General features: G+C 53.6%; 1 protein-coding gene across 4 annotated transcripts in view; it reads left to right on the plus strand.

Annotated features, from left to right (window-relative positions):
- fyco1a (FYVE and coiled-coil domain autophagy adaptor 1a) overlaps nucleotides 1–15,287 on the plus strand; it is a 25,740-nt gene extending 10,453 nt beyond the window's left edge. For 2 of the 4 annotated variants that reach the window (XM_035415058.1, XM_035415059.1), the window contains exons 7-20: nucleotides 198–288; nucleotides 1,390–1,848; nucleotides 1,998–3,662; nucleotides 4,420–4,848; nucleotides 5,604–5,696; nucleotides 5,814–5,932; nucleotides 6,441–6,608; nucleotides 7,418–7,570; nucleotides 8,121–8,335; nucleotides 8,643–8,799; nucleotides 9,127–9,231; nucleotides 10,311–10,521; nucleotides 10,785–10,894; nucleotides 11,445–15,287. In XM_035415058.1, the coding sequence (XP_035270949.1) occupies nucleotides 198–288; nucleotides 1,390–1,848; nucleotides 1,998–3,662; nucleotides 4,420–4,848; nucleotides 5,604–5,696; nucleotides 5,814–5,932; nucleotides 6,441–6,608; nucleotides 7,418–7,570; nucleotides 8,121–8,335; nucleotides 8,643–8,799; nucleotides 9,127–9,231; nucleotides 10,311–10,521; nucleotides 10,785–10,894; nucleotides 11,445–11,520 (4,051 nt within the window). In that variant the 3' untranslated portion in view covers nucleotides 11,521–15,287. The remainder of the gene's footprint in view (nucleotides 1–197; nucleotides 289–1,389; nucleotides 1,849–1,997; nucleotides 3,663–4,419; nucleotides 4,849–5,603; nucleotides 5,697–5,813; nucleotides 5,933–6,440; nucleotides 6,609–7,417; nucleotides 7,571–8,120; nucleotides 8,336–8,642; nucleotides 8,800–9,126; nucleotides 9,232–10,310; nucleotides 10,522–10,784; nucleotides 10,895–11,444) is intronic. The other 2 variants (XM_035415060.1, XM_035415061.1) reach the window with 2 other exon arrangements.
- Nucleotides 15,288–15,611: the final 324 nt, after the last annotated feature.

Here is a 15,611-nt window from a genome sequence, read left to right on the forward strand (position 1 = left end):
TTGTGTTGTGTATGTATGGTGTGTTGAGCTCAGTGAGTAGACAGGCTGGGGTTTTTGTGTTAGTGATGTGTTGTGTTGTGTGTGGAGTGTGATGTCCGTGATGTGTTGTGTATGTATGGTGTGCTGAGCTCAGTGAGTAGACAGGCTGGGCTGGAGGACGTCTCTGGGTTGGTGTGAGCGTGTGTCGTGTGTCACAGGAGGTCTCTGGGGCCAGGCTCACCTGGTCACCTGTGGAAACCGCCCAGCCGGAGTTCTAGCATCAACAGCCTGGCCAGCACCTTCTCACAGGTAACCCGCCCCACCTCCTGCGGGTTTGAATCCTCCAACGTGGCATGGCCATTGGAACCTTACCGGAGGAAAGTCATAGTGAAAGTTAGTGTGAAATGTGCAATGGGTTAAATGCAATGCATTAATAAATCATAAATGATGATGAGTGTGCACTACTGTAGAACAGTAATGAAGATATAAGTTTCTGCACATGATGATAGAAGGTTAAATGACAGTGCTACAGCAGGAAACATCAATTTATTTCACGCTTCCAGAATTAACAATAATGATACCGTGTAAAATAAAAGACAATAACTTGCTTTATGTGTGTGCCTTTAGTTTGTATGAAATACAATGAAAGTACAGTTGACAATTTTGTGAGGAAGCACCACAGCTGGAAAACCAGCAGTAGAGATTGAATATAAAACTGATAAAATAAACAAGTTATAAAGCAGTTATAAACTCTTCATGACGTTTGTCATTTTTTGTTTCAAATAATTATTTATTATTATTTTCCAGAGAAATGTCTCTACTTTCTGAGCTGTACGTGTAGTCCCTTAAAGTTTCACGCGAAGAGTGGGCTTTTATTTTGACCTCAATGGCAGACCAGTCTCTCTGTGAAGGCCGCTGTGTACATACTGCATGTCAGGGGCATAGAACGTACGCCATTTTAAGCATCTGAAGATATGCTAGCCATGCTGTTATTGTAGATCACTCTGAACTGGGGTAGGGCGAGTCATGTCGTTTACAAAATCAATCTTTGAAGCCGCTCTGGAGAGCAATTACTCAACACGGGGAGTAGTTAAGCTACAGCTCAGCAACCAATCAGAGGTCTCAGACGCACCAGCAGAAATGTCTTGTGTTATTTCTGTCCTTTCTTCTTGCAACGATGTCTTTACTTTCCCCTCTCTCTCCCTCTCTCTCTCTCTCTCTCTCACTCTCTCCCTCCCTCCCCCCTCTCTCCCCCTCCCCCCCCCTCTCTCTCTCTCTCTCTCCTGTCTCCCTCTCTCTCACCCTCTCCCTCTCTCTCTCCCTCCCACTCTCTCTCTCTCACTCTCTCCCTCCCTCCCCCCCCTCTCTCTCTCCCCCCTCCCTCTCTCCCTCTCTCCCTCTCTCTCTCAGGCTCAGGAGTTCCCCTGCAGTCCGGACTTCGGGCTGTTGGACGAGTCCGGTGAGCTGTGCGAGCCGGCGGACGCTAGCGGGGGCGGGGCCGGGGGCGGGGCCGGGGCGGTGGAGGCGCTGCGGCTGGAGCTGGACCAGGCGGAGCTGCAGCAGCGGGAGCTCCTGGAGCGCCTGCAGCAGATGGGCGGGGAGGGGGCGGAGCTTCGCCGGGTGACGGAGCAGCTCCAGGCCCAGCTCGACGTCTCGCTGACCTCCCAGGAGGCCGAGCGGCGGGACTCCGCCCGCCAGCGGCAGCAGCTGGAGGAGCGGGCGGAGTCCCAGGCTCGGGAGGCGGAGTCTCTGAGGGCGGAGTCCCGGGCCAAGGAGGCGGAGTCTCGCGACCTGCGGGCCAAGCTGGAGGGGGCGGAGCAGAGGAACAGCGAGCTCCTTTCCCGCCTCCAGGGGGAACTCTCCGAAAAGGTGACTGCGTGAAAACACACTTCTTACACACCAGTTTTACATCAGGAGTAACGTACTTTACACAGTAACAGAACGTTCTCAGTAATATCTTCTGTCATTATTATTATTATTTTTATTATTATTATTATTATTATTATTATTATTACCAGGGCCAGCAGACTGCCAGTTACTTTGACTCCGCCCAGAAGATCCACGAGCTGCTAGACCAGCTGAAGGAGGTGGAGAGGGAGAAGCAGGAAGCTCAGCGGGAGGTGGAGGAGCAGAGGGCGGAGCTTAGCAGGGCGGAGTCGGCCCTGGTGGAGAGCGAGGCCAGGCTGGTCGCCTTGACGATCTCGGCGGGCGCAGACAGTGCGCGAGTGCAGGAGCTCCGCGCCTCCCTGGAGCAGCAGCAGGGGGCGCTCTCCCAGCGGGAGAAGGAGGCGAGCCGTCTGCAGACGCGGCTGCAGGAGGCGCGGGGCTCGCTGGAGGCTCGGGATCGGCAGGCGGAGGAGGAGAAGGAGGAGCTGCGCCGCCTCCACGCGGGCCAGAAGGAGGCGCTGGAGAGCCGGGCCCGAGACCTGGAGGAGCGTCTCAGGGCCGGGGAAGAGGAGCTGGTCGCCAGCGAGGAGCGCGCCCGCGGCCTGGAGCAGGAGGCGCAGGCCAGGGCGGGGCTGGAGGCGGAGCTGAGGGAGCAGGCCAAGAAGCTGGAGGAGTACAAGGTGCAGTGCGGCAGCCTGATGGAGCTGAACGGCTCCCTGCTGCAGACGGTCAAGCGCAACGAGGAGGCGGCGCGGGGCCTGGCCGAGGAGCGGGCGGGGCTGCGGGCGCGGCTGGAGGGCGCCGCGGCGACGGGGGAGGAGCGGGAGAGGAGGCTGGAGAGGGAGAACCGGGAGCTCCGGGAGGAGCAGGCGGCCGTGAAGGAGGCGCTGGCCTCCATGCAGGCAGAGCTCCGCTCCATCGGCGCGCAGATCTCAGAGCTGGAGGGCAGCCTGGCTGCCTCCCGCAGGAGAGAGGCGGAACTGCAGGACCAGCTGAGGGAGCGGGAGAGGGAGAGGGCGGAGCTACAGGAGCAGGAGAGGGAGAGGGCGGAGCTACTGGAGCAGGAGAGGGGGAAGTGGGAAAAGGAGAGGGTGGAGTGGAATAAAGAGAGGGTGGAGCTGCAGAAGCAGGAGAAGGAGAGGGCGGAGCTACAGGAACAGGAGAGGGCGGAGTGGGAGAAGGAGAGGGTGGAGCTACAGAAGCAGGAGAAGGAGAGGGCGGAGCTACAGGAACAGGAGAGGGCGGAGTGGGAGAAGGAGAGGGTGGAGCTACAGAAGCAGAGGGCGGAGTGGGAGAAGGAGAGGGCGGAGCTACAGAAGCAGGAGAGGGCGGAGTGGGAGAAGGAGAGGGCGGAGCTACAGAAGCAGGAGAGGGTAGAGTGGGAGAAGGAAAGGGCGGAGCTACAGAAGCAGGAGAGGGCGGAGTGGGAGAAGGAGAGGACGGAGCTACAGAAGCAGGAGAGGGCGGAGTGGGAGAAGGAGAGGGCGGAGCTACAGAAGCAGGAGAGGGCGGAGTGGGAGAAGGAGAGGGCGGAGCTACAGAAGCAGGAGAGGGCGGAGTGGGAGAAGGAGAGGGCGGAGCTACAGGAACGGGAGCACGAGGCAGGGGCACGACTCTCGCGGGCGGAGGCCCAGCTGGAGCTCCACCTGGGCGAGGTCTCCCGGCTCCAGGAGGAGGTGCTGGGGCTGCGGACAGAACTCCGCCGGGCTTCAGAGGAGGAGGCGCGGGCCAGGAGCCGACTGGAGGCCGCGGAGGCCGAGAGGGACGAGCTGAGGTCCCTGGGGGAGTCCCTGAAGGTACGTCGTGTTTACACCACACACTGCTGCGAGCCGCATGGCGTTTATATCACACACTGCTGCGAGTCGCATGGCGTTTATACCACACACTGCTGCGAGTCGCATGGCGTTTATACCACACACTGCTGCGAGTCGCATGGCGTTTATATCACACACTGCTGCGAGCCCCATGGCGTTTATACCACACACTGGCGTTTATACCACACACTGCGGCGAGTCGCATGGCATTTATACCACACACTGCTGCGAGTCGCATGGCGTTTATACCACACACTGCTGCGAGTCGCACGGCGTTTATACCACACACTGCTGCGAGTCGCATGGCGTTTATACCACACACTGCTGCGAGTCGCATGGCGTTTATACCACACACTGCTGCGAGTCGCATGGCGTTTATACCACACACTGCTGCGAGTCGCATGGCGTTTATACCACACACTTCTGCGAGCCCCATGGCGTTTATACCACACACTGCTGCGAGCCCCATGGCGTTTATACCACACACTGCTGCGAGTCGCATGGCGTTTATACCACACACTGCTGCGAGTCGCATGGCGTTTATACCACACACGGCGGCGAGTCGCATGGCGTTTATACCACACACTGCTGCGAGTCGCATGGCGTTTATACCACACACTGCGGCGAGTCGCATGGCGTTTATACCACACACTGCGGCGAGTCGCATGGCGTTTATACCACACACTGCTGCGAGTCGCATGGCGTGCCGCAGCTCAGTTGTTGCGTCTCTGATGCGCAGGCGCAGCTGGAGCAGATGAACCGTGGGCATGTGCAGGAGCTGCAGACCTGCAGGCAGGAGGTGGAGGCCCTGAGGGCGGAGACGGAGCGGGAGGCGTCCGAGGAGCTGGCCGGGCTGAAGGAGCAGCAGGAGGCGCTGGCCGGGGAGCTGGCCGACGCCCGGGAGGGACTGCACCGAGCCAACACAGAGACGGCCGAGCTGGGCGTGGCCGTCTGCGCGCTGACCGCCGAGAGGGAGGAGGCGCAGAGGGAGCTGGCGGGGGCGCGGTCCGGGCTGGAGGAGGCGCAGGCGGAGCTCCAGGACCTGCGGGACCAGCTGGAGAGGGCGGAGGGCCGGGCCCGAAACCTCCAGGAGTCCCACGGAGAGGAAGTGGCCGCCGCCAGGTTCCAGATGAGCAGCGAGGCTATCAGCTACCAGAATCAGATCAAGGTGGGCGGAGCAGGGGGCGGGGCAGGGGGGCAGGCTTACAGCAAGTAACGGTAAAATAGGGATCGTGCAGACATGATGTCACCTTACCATGCAACACCAACGTGACAACACCAACGTGACATTCCTTTTGGTTTTAAGCAGGATGTTTGGTTTGGTCAGGTTTATGTATTCTGAACAAATTAAGTTCAACAACCAATGTGAATTCTGTATGTCTGTAGACCCCAGCTTAATGTAAAAGTCACAAGAGTGCCTGTGTGTGTTTGGTCCTCAGAGTGCCTGTGTGTGTTTGGTCCTCAGAGTGCATTAGTGTGTGTTTGGTCCTCACAGTGCCTGTGTGTGTTTGGTCCTCACAGTGCATTAGTGTGTGTTTGGTCCTCACAGTGCATTAGTGTGTGTTTGGTCCTCACAGTGCCTGTGTGTGTTTGGTCCTCAGAGTGCATTAGTGTGTGTTTGGTCCTCACAGTGCCTGTGTGTGTTTGGTCCTCAGAGTGCATTAGTGTGTGTTTGGTCCTCAGAGTGCCTGTATGTGTTTGGTCCTCACAGTGCCTGTGTGTGTTTGGTCCTCACAGTGCCTGTGTGTGTTTGGTCCTCACAGTGCATTAGTGTGTGTTTGGTCCTCACAGTGCCTGTGTGTGTTTGGTCCTCAGAGTGCCTGTGTGTGTTTGGTCCTCACAGTGCATTAGTGTGTGTTTGGTCCTCAGAGTGCATTAGTGTGTGTTTGGTCCTCACAGTGCCTGTGTGTGTTTGGTCCTCAGAGTGCCAGTGAGGAGGCGGTCACTTTGCGGGGCCAGCTGACTGCAGAGCAGGAGAAAGTGCGCCACCTGGAGGCCAGGCTGTCTGAACTGGAGGTCTGGGGCCCGTTTCCTCCTTTGAGCGACTTGTGAAGCGTAGCACTGTAACGTGTAAAATGGCGCTGCTTCAAAGGGATTCTTTCTGATTCCTGATTTTTCTCTAATGTGCGAAAGGCTGCAAGCAGGAAGAACTCTCTGATGGTGGACGAGAAGGACTCCGCCATCTCAGAACGGGATGCTGCGATTGGACAGAAGGACGAAGAGCTGCAGAGGCTGAGAGAGAGCTTAGAGAGGTCAGAGGTCACAGGGCACATCACATGACCAAAGGCCACTTACTTCAGAAGGAAACTAAATGAAAATTATGACAGCAGTGACCAAAACAATTTATATTGCACCTTCCTTAAGTGCTTTGTAGAAGTAAGACGAGTTAAAGTTCATGCCAATAGGGATAAACCACACGTAGCTAAAGCAGAACTACATCCATGCTCTGGGGAAGAGGTTGACGAGCAGACGGTACGCCTAGCAGGTGCAGACGTCTGAAATACAGCGCCCATCCTGTGCACCTTTCTCAGGCCTGAGTCACTGAATGAATCATAAAAACGTAAAAGAAGAGAATTCATCACATCTGCCTTTTATTTTCTCAATCTGTCTTTCTCTCTCTTCCCACTTACCCTCTTTCTCCCCCCCTCCCTGCCCCCTATCTCCCCCTCTCTCCCTCCCTCTCTCCCCCCTCTCTCTTTCTCTCTCTCCCTCTCTCTCTCCCTCTCTCCCCCCTCTCTCTCCCTCTCCCCCCCCCCCCAGGACTGAGGCAGACCTGCTCTCTGCACAGAGCCGCTGTCAGGAGCTGAAAGGCGAGCTGGAGGTCGCTGTTGCTGAGAGAGAAAGCCACGCCCTGAAGATGGGGGCCGAGCTGGACGACCTGAGCAGGACCAAGAGCACCCTGGAGGAGCGGCTCATCGAGCTCATCAGGTCCTCACCTGCCACCTTTCACCTGTAACCTGTCACCTTTCACCTCCTACCTGTACCCTTTCACCTGTAACCTGTCACCTTTCACCTCCTATCTGTACCCTTTCACCTGTAACCTGTCACCTTACACCTCCTACCTGTACCCTTTCACCTGTAACCTGTCACCTTTCACCTCCTACCTGTACCCTTTCACCATTAACCTGCCACCTTTCACCTTTAACCTGTACCCTTTCACCATTAACCTGTCACCTTTCACATCTTACCTGTACCCTTTCACCTTTAACCTGTACCCTTCCACCTCCTACCTGTACCCTTTCACCTGTAACCTGCCACCTTTCACCTCCTACCTGTACCCTTTCATCTGTCACCTTTCACCTCCTACCTGTACCCTTTCACCTTTAACCTGCCACCTTTCACCTCCTACCTGTACCCTTTCACCTTTAACCTGTACCCTTCCACCTCTGAACTTTGACCTTTGACCCGCCTCTCGGCCCTGTGTTTCAGGGATAAGGACGAGCTGTGGCAGAAGTCTGACGCTCTGAACTTTGACCTTTGACCCGCCTCTCGGCCCTGTGTTTCAGGGATAAGGACGAGCTGTGGCAGAAGTCTGACGCTCTGAACTTTGACCTTTGACCCGCCTCTCGGCCCTGTGTTTCAGGGATAAGGACGAGCTGTGGCAGAAGTCTGACGCTCTGAACTTTGACCTTTGACCTGCCTCTCGGCCCTGTGTTTCAGGGATAAGGACGAGCTGTGGCAGAAGTCTGACGCTCTGAACTTTGACCTTTGACCCGCCTCTCGGCCCTGTGTTTCAGGGATAAGGACGAGCTGTGGCAGAAGTCTGACGCTCTGGAGTTTGAGCAGAAGCTGCGGGCGGAGGAGCAGTGGTGGCTGGTGGACAAAGAGGCGACGCACTGCCTGCGATGCCGGAGCCAGTTCACCTGGTTACTACGGAAACACCACTGCAGGTGAGCCAGTTCACCTGGTTACTACGGAAACACCACTGCAGGTGAGCCAGTTCACCTGGTTACTACGGAAACATCACTGCAGGTGAGCCAGTTCACCTGGTTACTACGGAAACACCACTGCAGGTGAGCCAGTTCACCTGGTTACTACAGAAACATCACTGCAGGTGAGCCCATTCACCTGGTTACTACGGAAACACCACTGCAGGTGAGCCTGTTCACCTGGTTACTACGGAAACATCACTGCAGGTGAGCCTGTTCACCTGGTTACTGTGGAGACATCACTGCAGGTGGGTTGTCTGCTCCTGTCAGAGCCAGTTCACCTGGTTACCATGGAGACATGGCCCTAGACTGAGTCTCCTACTGCTAATTTGGCCATGGATTTTGTGTGCCAGGCAGAACTGTGCCGTACCTGTTAATGGTAAAATCAGGTGAGGCAAGGGAACCGCACAGCAGGACCCCAGCTTGTTACCGGGAGTGCTTTTCCCCTCTGTACTGAAACCGCTTTTCTCTCCTCCTGCTCCCTGTGTGTTTGGCGCCCCCCTGTGGCCAGGCTGTGCGGGCACATTTTCTGCTACTACTGCAGCAACAACTTTGTGATGACCAAGCTGGGCGGGAAGAAGGAGCGTTGCTGCGGCGACTGCTACTCTCAGCACAGCGCCGTGACGGAGCGCCTCACTCAGGCCGAGCTGGGCCACACGGCCCCACCCCCCGGTCCCGGCTCCGCCCCCGGCCCCGCCCCCTACACGCCCATGCCCAGGGTCACGGGTGAGGAGAGCACGAGCGGGTGCACATGAACACACACACACACTATAAACACACACGCGCACACGCACACACACACCTATACACACACAAACGCAAACAACACACAAACACACACTATAAACACGCACACGCGCAAACGTACACACACATGCGCTGAGCATGTTGTCACGGAAACGTGAGTCGGGTGCCTTGTGCTTCCTGCCTTCTGATGGGCGCGAGTGTGGAAGGCAGAATTTCAGCCTCTTACAGTGTGGGACAGAGACGGGCTGTATTCACAGCTTCCTGTTTCCTGTTTCCTGCGAGGCAGTGACGGACCCCGCCCCCAGGCCCGATGACGCGGTGTATGACATCATCACGGAGGAGGAGGTGAACGGCGTCTACGACAGCGACTCCCTGTCCCAGGCCACCGGGGAGTCTCCAGAGAGAGAGACGGAGACGAGCTCACCACAGGCCAGCGCAGAGCTGTGAGCAGCCCTGCTGACCAATCACAGCCCTGTTCCTGTTCCCCACTAACCAATCAGCCCCGTTCCTGTACCATGTTAACCAATCAGAGTCCTGTTCCTGTTCCCCGCTAACCAGTCAGCCCTGTTCCTGTACCATGTTAACCAATCAGAGCCCTGTTCCTGTTCCCCGCTAACCAATCAGCCCTGCATCTGTACCCCATTAACCAATCACAGCCGTGCTCCTGTTTCCTGCTAACCAATCAGCCCTGCTCCTGTACCCCAGTAACCAATCACTGCCCTGTTCCTGTACCATGCTAACCGATCAGCCCTCTCATTGTGGTCACACAGGGACTCGAGCACAAGCAGAGGAGACGGAAGCACTGAGGACCCAGAAGAACAGACGCCGACAGTGCAGGATGCTGAGATATACCTGCTGAAGTCTGGAGAACTCACGTGAGTGGGAACCCCACTCCCTACTGCATACAGTCCAACTCCTTATGAGTCTAAACCCCACTCCCTACTGCATACAGTCCAACTCCTTATGAGTCTAAACCCCACTCCCTACTGCATACAGTCCAACTCCTTATGAGTCTAAACCCCACTCCCTACTGCATACAGTCCAACTCCTTATGAGTCTAAACCCCACTCCCTACTGCTTACAGTCCAACTCCTTATGAGTCTAAACCCCACTCCCTACTGCTTACAGTCCAACTCCTTATGAGTCTAAACCCCACTCCCTACTGCATACAGTCCAACTCCTTATGAGTCTAAACCCCACTCCCTACTGCATACAGTCCAACTCCTTATGAGTCTAAACCCCACTCCCTACTGCATACAGTCCAACTCCTTACGGTGTGGGTCCCGCGGTAAGGGTGGGATTAACAGGCAGGTGTGTGGGTTCTACCTGCAGTAAACGGGCAGGTGTGTGTGGGTGTGATGTGCAGTAAATGGCCAGGTGTGTGTGGGTGTGATGTGCAGTAAACGGGCAGGTGTGTGGGTTCTACCTGCAGTAAATGGCCAGGTGTGTGGGTTCTACCTGCAGTAAATGGCCAGGTGTGTGGGTTCTACCTGCAGTAAACGGGCAGGTGTGTTTGGGTGTGATGTGCAGTAAACGGCCAGTTGTGCGGGTTCTCCCTGCAGTAAACGGGCAGGTGTGTGTGGGTGTGATGTGCAGTAAACGGGCAGGTGTGTGGGTTCTACCTGCAGTAAATGGCCAGGTGTGTGGGTTCTACCTGCAGTAAATGGCCAGGTGTGTGGGTTCTACCTGCAGTAAACGGGCAGGTGTGTGTGGGTGTGCTGTGCAGTAAACGGGCAGGTGTGTGTGGGTGTGATGTGCAGTAAACGGGCAGGTGTGTGGGTTCTACCTGTAGTAAACGGGCAGGTGTGCGGGTGTGACGTGCAGTAAACGGGCAGGTGTGTGTGGGTGTGATGTGCAGTAAACGGGCAGGTGTGTGGGTTCTACCTGTAGTAAACGGGCAGGTGTGCGGGTGTGACGTGCAGTAAACGGCCAGGTGTGCGGGTTCTCCCTGCAGGCAGAGCGTTTCCCTCACCGCGGAGGAGATGGTGCGGTTCGGCGACGGCTCTCGCGAGCTCTTCATCAAGTCCAGCTGCTACAGCGTCGTCGCCATGGAGCTGCAGACGGCCGGCCCCACCATCAGCTGGGTGTTCTCCTCGGAGCCCAAGAGCATCTCCTTCAGCGTGGTCTACAGGGAGGGGGCACAGACCCCACTGGAGCAGGCCACGGTGAGGGGGGTGGGGGGGGAGAGAGGGGGAGGGAGGGAGAGAGAGGGATAGAGGGATAGAGAGGGAGAGAGAGAGTGAGAGAGTGAGAGGGAGGGAGAGAGAAGGGAGGGAGGGAGGGAGAGAGGAGGAGAGGGGGAGGGATAGAGTGAGAGAGCGAGAGGGAGGGAGAGAGAGAGAGTGGGAGGATGTGAAGTGTGGTGTGCTGCGCTCTTTCTCCTGAAGGCCATCCTGACATTCTCCTCCTCCTCTTCCTCCTCCCCCAGGTGCTCATCCCGCTCACCCGCTGTGACGCGCACAGGGAGACCATCCAGGGCCAGCTGAAGGCCCGAAATCCGGGCACCTACCTGCTCATCTTCGACAACTCCTACTCCAGGTGCGTGTGCGCCCCTGCCGACCGCCCCCCTAACGTACCCCCCTAACCGCCCCCCCCACCCCCCCGCCCAGCACCCAGCACCGTCTAACACCCCCGCCCAGAGGGGTCTCACACCCAAACCCCGGAGGGCTGCTGCTGTTCACGCGCTCACGTGCCTCATTCAAGTCTGATTGGCTGGAGGTTCTGCACGCCTCGTTTCCAAGGCCTGCTGAATGAAAGGAAATCACCAAAAAGCAGCGGAGACCGTGGTCCCCCCCGACTGGCGTTTGAGCGCACTGTCTGAGAGACGTCCAGACATGCAGTCAGCACTGTCCCAGTGCTGCAGTGGGGCTTGACCTTTGACCTTGGGTTTTTCTTTTTGTACTACGGAGTGACATCCTCATAACGGTTAGGCTTTTTTTTTTGTTTCATAGCTTTAAAAAAAAAAAAAAAAAAAAAAAAACTTTTCAGGTAGAAGTTAAACTTACTGCACTAGAGTTACTACTAAGCCTGTTCACATTTAATTTGTGTTTATATATCTTAGTATTTTTTGTTCATTTATATTTTGTAGGTTCATCTCAAAGAAAGTTTTCTATCACCTGACAATCGAGAAGCCAATCATCTACGACGGAAGCGACTGTCCGTAGCCGGGAAGACGGGATTCAGCACCTGCGTCTGTTCGTCTGCATGTTATACCGCCCCCTTCTGGGCACCTCCGCAATACCCGACCTTCCAAATGCTGGACGTTTGCGTGGTGAAGTCCAGTGCAGCTCCGCAACGGAGAGAAGCTGTGCTGGACTTCACCCGCGCAAGTACGCTGGCCTTGCCGTTCCTCGCTGTCTGGTCTCCTGTGTGTATTTGTAAGGTCGCGTCTTTAAACGCGTGTGCCTTAGCATTGGGGGGGAAGCTCTTAGCACGTGTGTGATACCAGCCCTGGTGCCGCACAGTGCATTTTCATTCATTAAATACTGCCATTAGCGTTTATACTACCTAGCGTTTGAAAAAAACAACAACAAAAAAAAAACAAAGACGCAGCTCGCTCGTGTGTTCAGGAGATTTGTTAGATGTAGACGCAAAAGTGGGTGTTAAATTCAGGCTAAAGCTTCCTGAGTGACAGGCAAATGCCGTATAAAAACAGTTTTATCAGGAATTATGCACTACGAAACATAACAAAAAACAAAAAATAAGAAACAAAGAAACTATGCAACTGTGTTCAGGATCTGTAGAAGAGCAAATGGCTTAAATCAAAAAACCGGTAAGAACACTCAGTTTGGTTACCTAGCAACAATGTGACGTCTGCGGGCGCCTGCCTCCGGGTGGCGCTATAGCTCGGAAACCCGCTGGATGATCGGAGAGCGCTGCCTCCTTGACGTGGACGCGGTTAATGAACACAAGCGGCTCTGCCTGTTCTGTACGGAAAGCTTTGGCTGGCTCTCTAAACGAGCAAACGCAGCCTGAGGGTTTCACAGCGTGTGATGGAGGTGCTAACGTGCTAACGCAGCCGCGTTACAGCGTGTGATGCAGATGCTAACGTGCTAACGCAGCCATAGGGTCTCACAGCATGTGATGAAGGTGCTAACGTGCTAACGCAGCCAGAGGGTTTCACAGTGTGTGATGCAGGTGCTAACGTGCTAACGCAGCCAGAGGGTTTCACAGTGTGTGATGCAGGTGCTAACGTGCTAACGCAGCCAGAGGGTTTCACAGTGTGTGATGCAGTGGCTAACATGCTAACGCAGGCAGAGGGTTAATATGATGACCTTTGACCCCAGCCTCCTCGGAGCTTCTGATTGGCCCATTTAAAAACACAGGCTGCTTTTGGGCCTCCGCTCCTCTTCCTCCTCCCTGTTAGCAGCGGCGGGAAAACGTTGACGATGTGACGGTGTCGCCGCCGCGCTCACCGACGTGAGAACGCTGTGCCTTCGCCAGGGTTTCGAAACTTTCAGAAACAACCCCCCCCCCCCCCCTCGCAATAGGACAGCTTGATCTGTAAGGCCGCTTTGAAATCCGACCTGGATTTGGGGTGATATTTCCCCGGCCCCCCTCCTGGAAACTGTGGGTAATTCAGCGAGTGGGCGATGCGGGGGACGCGTCATTCGCCGCCGTTCCCGCCCAGGCCCCCGCAGTCGCTTTAGGCCCCGAATAGACGCTGCAAATCACAAGGGAGAGCCCGGAAAAGTCACGACGAACCCTGCATTCTGCTGACCTTTTGTCGTCTAAAAGGAAAGATCATTATCTTAATTGCGTTCCTAAGAGCTTCGTACAGCTGCAGACCTACCTTTTCTTTCTTCAGGGGCAATATGAAACTCTGAAAATGAAAAAAATGGTCCTTCTAGACCATGGGTTGGCAACTGGTGACCTGTGGGAAAAATCTGGCCTCCCAGCAATATTTTTTGGCGCGAGGTTGTGTGGACTAATCAACATCTCCCCCCGGATTAAGCAGCAGAAGCAAGATCAGATTCGATTTAATTAAATTTTATTTATTTATTTTCTAATTGCAAAAGAAAGAATAATTTAGTACCTCTTTCACCGCAATTCTTTCAGCGCATATATATGGGATATATAATTTGAGGAGCGTGATTCTCAGTGCAGTTTTTTGTCACCTGTAGCACACTGTGCACTTCATCACCTGTAACACACTATGCACTTCCTCACCTGTAACACACTGTGCACTTCATCACCTGTAACACACTGTGCACTTCATCACCTTTAACACACTACGTACTTCCTCACCTGTAACACACTGTGCACTTCCTCACCTGTAACACACTGTGCACTTCATCACCTGTAACACACTGTGCACTTCCTCACCTGTAACACACTGTGCACTTCCTCACCTGTAACACACTGTGCACTTCATCACCTTTAACACACTGTGCACTTCCTCACCTGGAACACACTATCCACTTCCTCACCTGTAACACACTACGCACTTCATCACCTGTAACACACTGTGCACTTCATCACCTGTAACACACTGTGCACTTCCTCACCTGTAACACACTATGCACTTCCTCACCTGTAACACACTGTGCACTTCCTCACCTGTAACACACTGTGCACTTCATCACCTGTAACACACTATGCACTTCATCACCTTTAACACACTATGCACTTCCTCACCTGTAACACACTGTTCACTTCATCACCTGTAACACTATCCACTTCCTCACCTGTAACACACTGTGCACTTCATCACCTTTAACACACTATGCACTTCATCACCTGTAACACACTATGCACTTCATCACCTTTAACACACTGTGCACTTCCTCACCTGTAACACACTATCCACTTCCTCACCTGTAACACACTGTGCACTTCCTCACCTGTAACACACTAAGCACCTCATCACCTGTAACACACTACGCACTTCCTCACCTGTAACACACTGTGCACTTCATCACCTGTAACACACTATGCACTTCATCACCTGTAACACACTATGCACACGTCGGGTATTTATCATGTACAATACACAGGAAACATAAAACTTGTTTCTTTGTTTTAGGTTTTTACAAGTTTCTACTTTTAGCTTTTAGAGTACGTTGAAGTTTAAAAAATGTATAATTGAGGATTTGTGTTTTTATTGTACTTATTACTGTAGGAGCCAAATGTTGTAATGGCAAGTGGGCTAATTTTGGGCCTTGCTTTATCTTTATCAGTGTCAAAATTCTGGAGCAATATGGAGAGCAACAAAAACTTGTTTTCTCAGATAATTCTGCCACTATCTTTTTTATATATACTATAAAACATTATTTTCCAGTATTTACACACTAAAAATATTTGGATACAGCTTTTTTGTGGAAAATTATATATTTATAAAATACTTCTATATTTTGTATTTTATAAAAACTCACACATCATTGAATTTTGTAACGGCATATTGAAGAGACTTGTTCAAGCAAGACTGATAAGATTTTTAATAAAACTTTCTAAGAGTTTCGATTTCACTTGACACATTGAGGGGTGGGTCTGGAAGGACTGGATGGAAATATGTATTCTCTGATTTTATTAGATGTTTTCATGGTTATGTATGGTGATTATAAACATGAAATTTAAGCCATGAAGTAAAATGTAAAGGCTTTGATTTTACCGTGGAATAAATGGTATTGATGATGGTGTGCTGCTTGCTAGTTGTTGTTTTTCAGTTCAACGTTCTTGCGCTGACAGAAGGAAGGGTTCCAGAAGGCTCTGTGTCTACATAGTGGAATCCTGCCCAGTTTGTGGGTACTTTGTCAGGCAGAATGGTTCAGTCTGGGATCTTTTTCGCACTTTTCACACCTGCCACAGAGGGTCCCATGAAGAACTGAAAGGGCTTCCCCATTTGGTGACAGGCCAACAAACGCTTTTTGAGAGTATGGATCTCTGATATATTATGCTTTATGATTATGAAATAAACACTATTAGAACCATGTTTAATGTTGTGCAGTGCATTTGTGTAGTTGTGTAGTATCAGTCAAACACTGTGCGTGTGTGTGTGTGTGTGTGTGTGTGCGCATTTCACTGTACTTTACTGTATGTTGCACAGTGGGAAATGTGTAGCCCAAAATCCCAGGGTTGCCATGGCAACCACCCCCTCCCGTCCCCGTTGTTGTTTTTCCTTCTCAGGGCACCTCTTTTGGTCCGGTGGCGTGCCTGGCACGCGGTGAGCGCGCGAGGGAAACGGGGATTAGGAGATTATGCTGCCGTTGGGAAACGGAAGGGGAGGCACCGACATTAAATGTTCCTCTCGCGCGCT

This window comes from Anguilla anguilla, chromosome 4 (assembly GCF_013347855.1).
Source record: "Anguilla anguilla isolate fAngAng1 chromosome 4, fAngAng1.pri, whole genome shotgun sequence".
In the NCBI taxonomy this organism is placed as follows: Eukaryota; Metazoa; Chordata; class Actinopteri; order Anguilliformes; family Anguillidae; genus Anguilla; species Anguilla anguilla.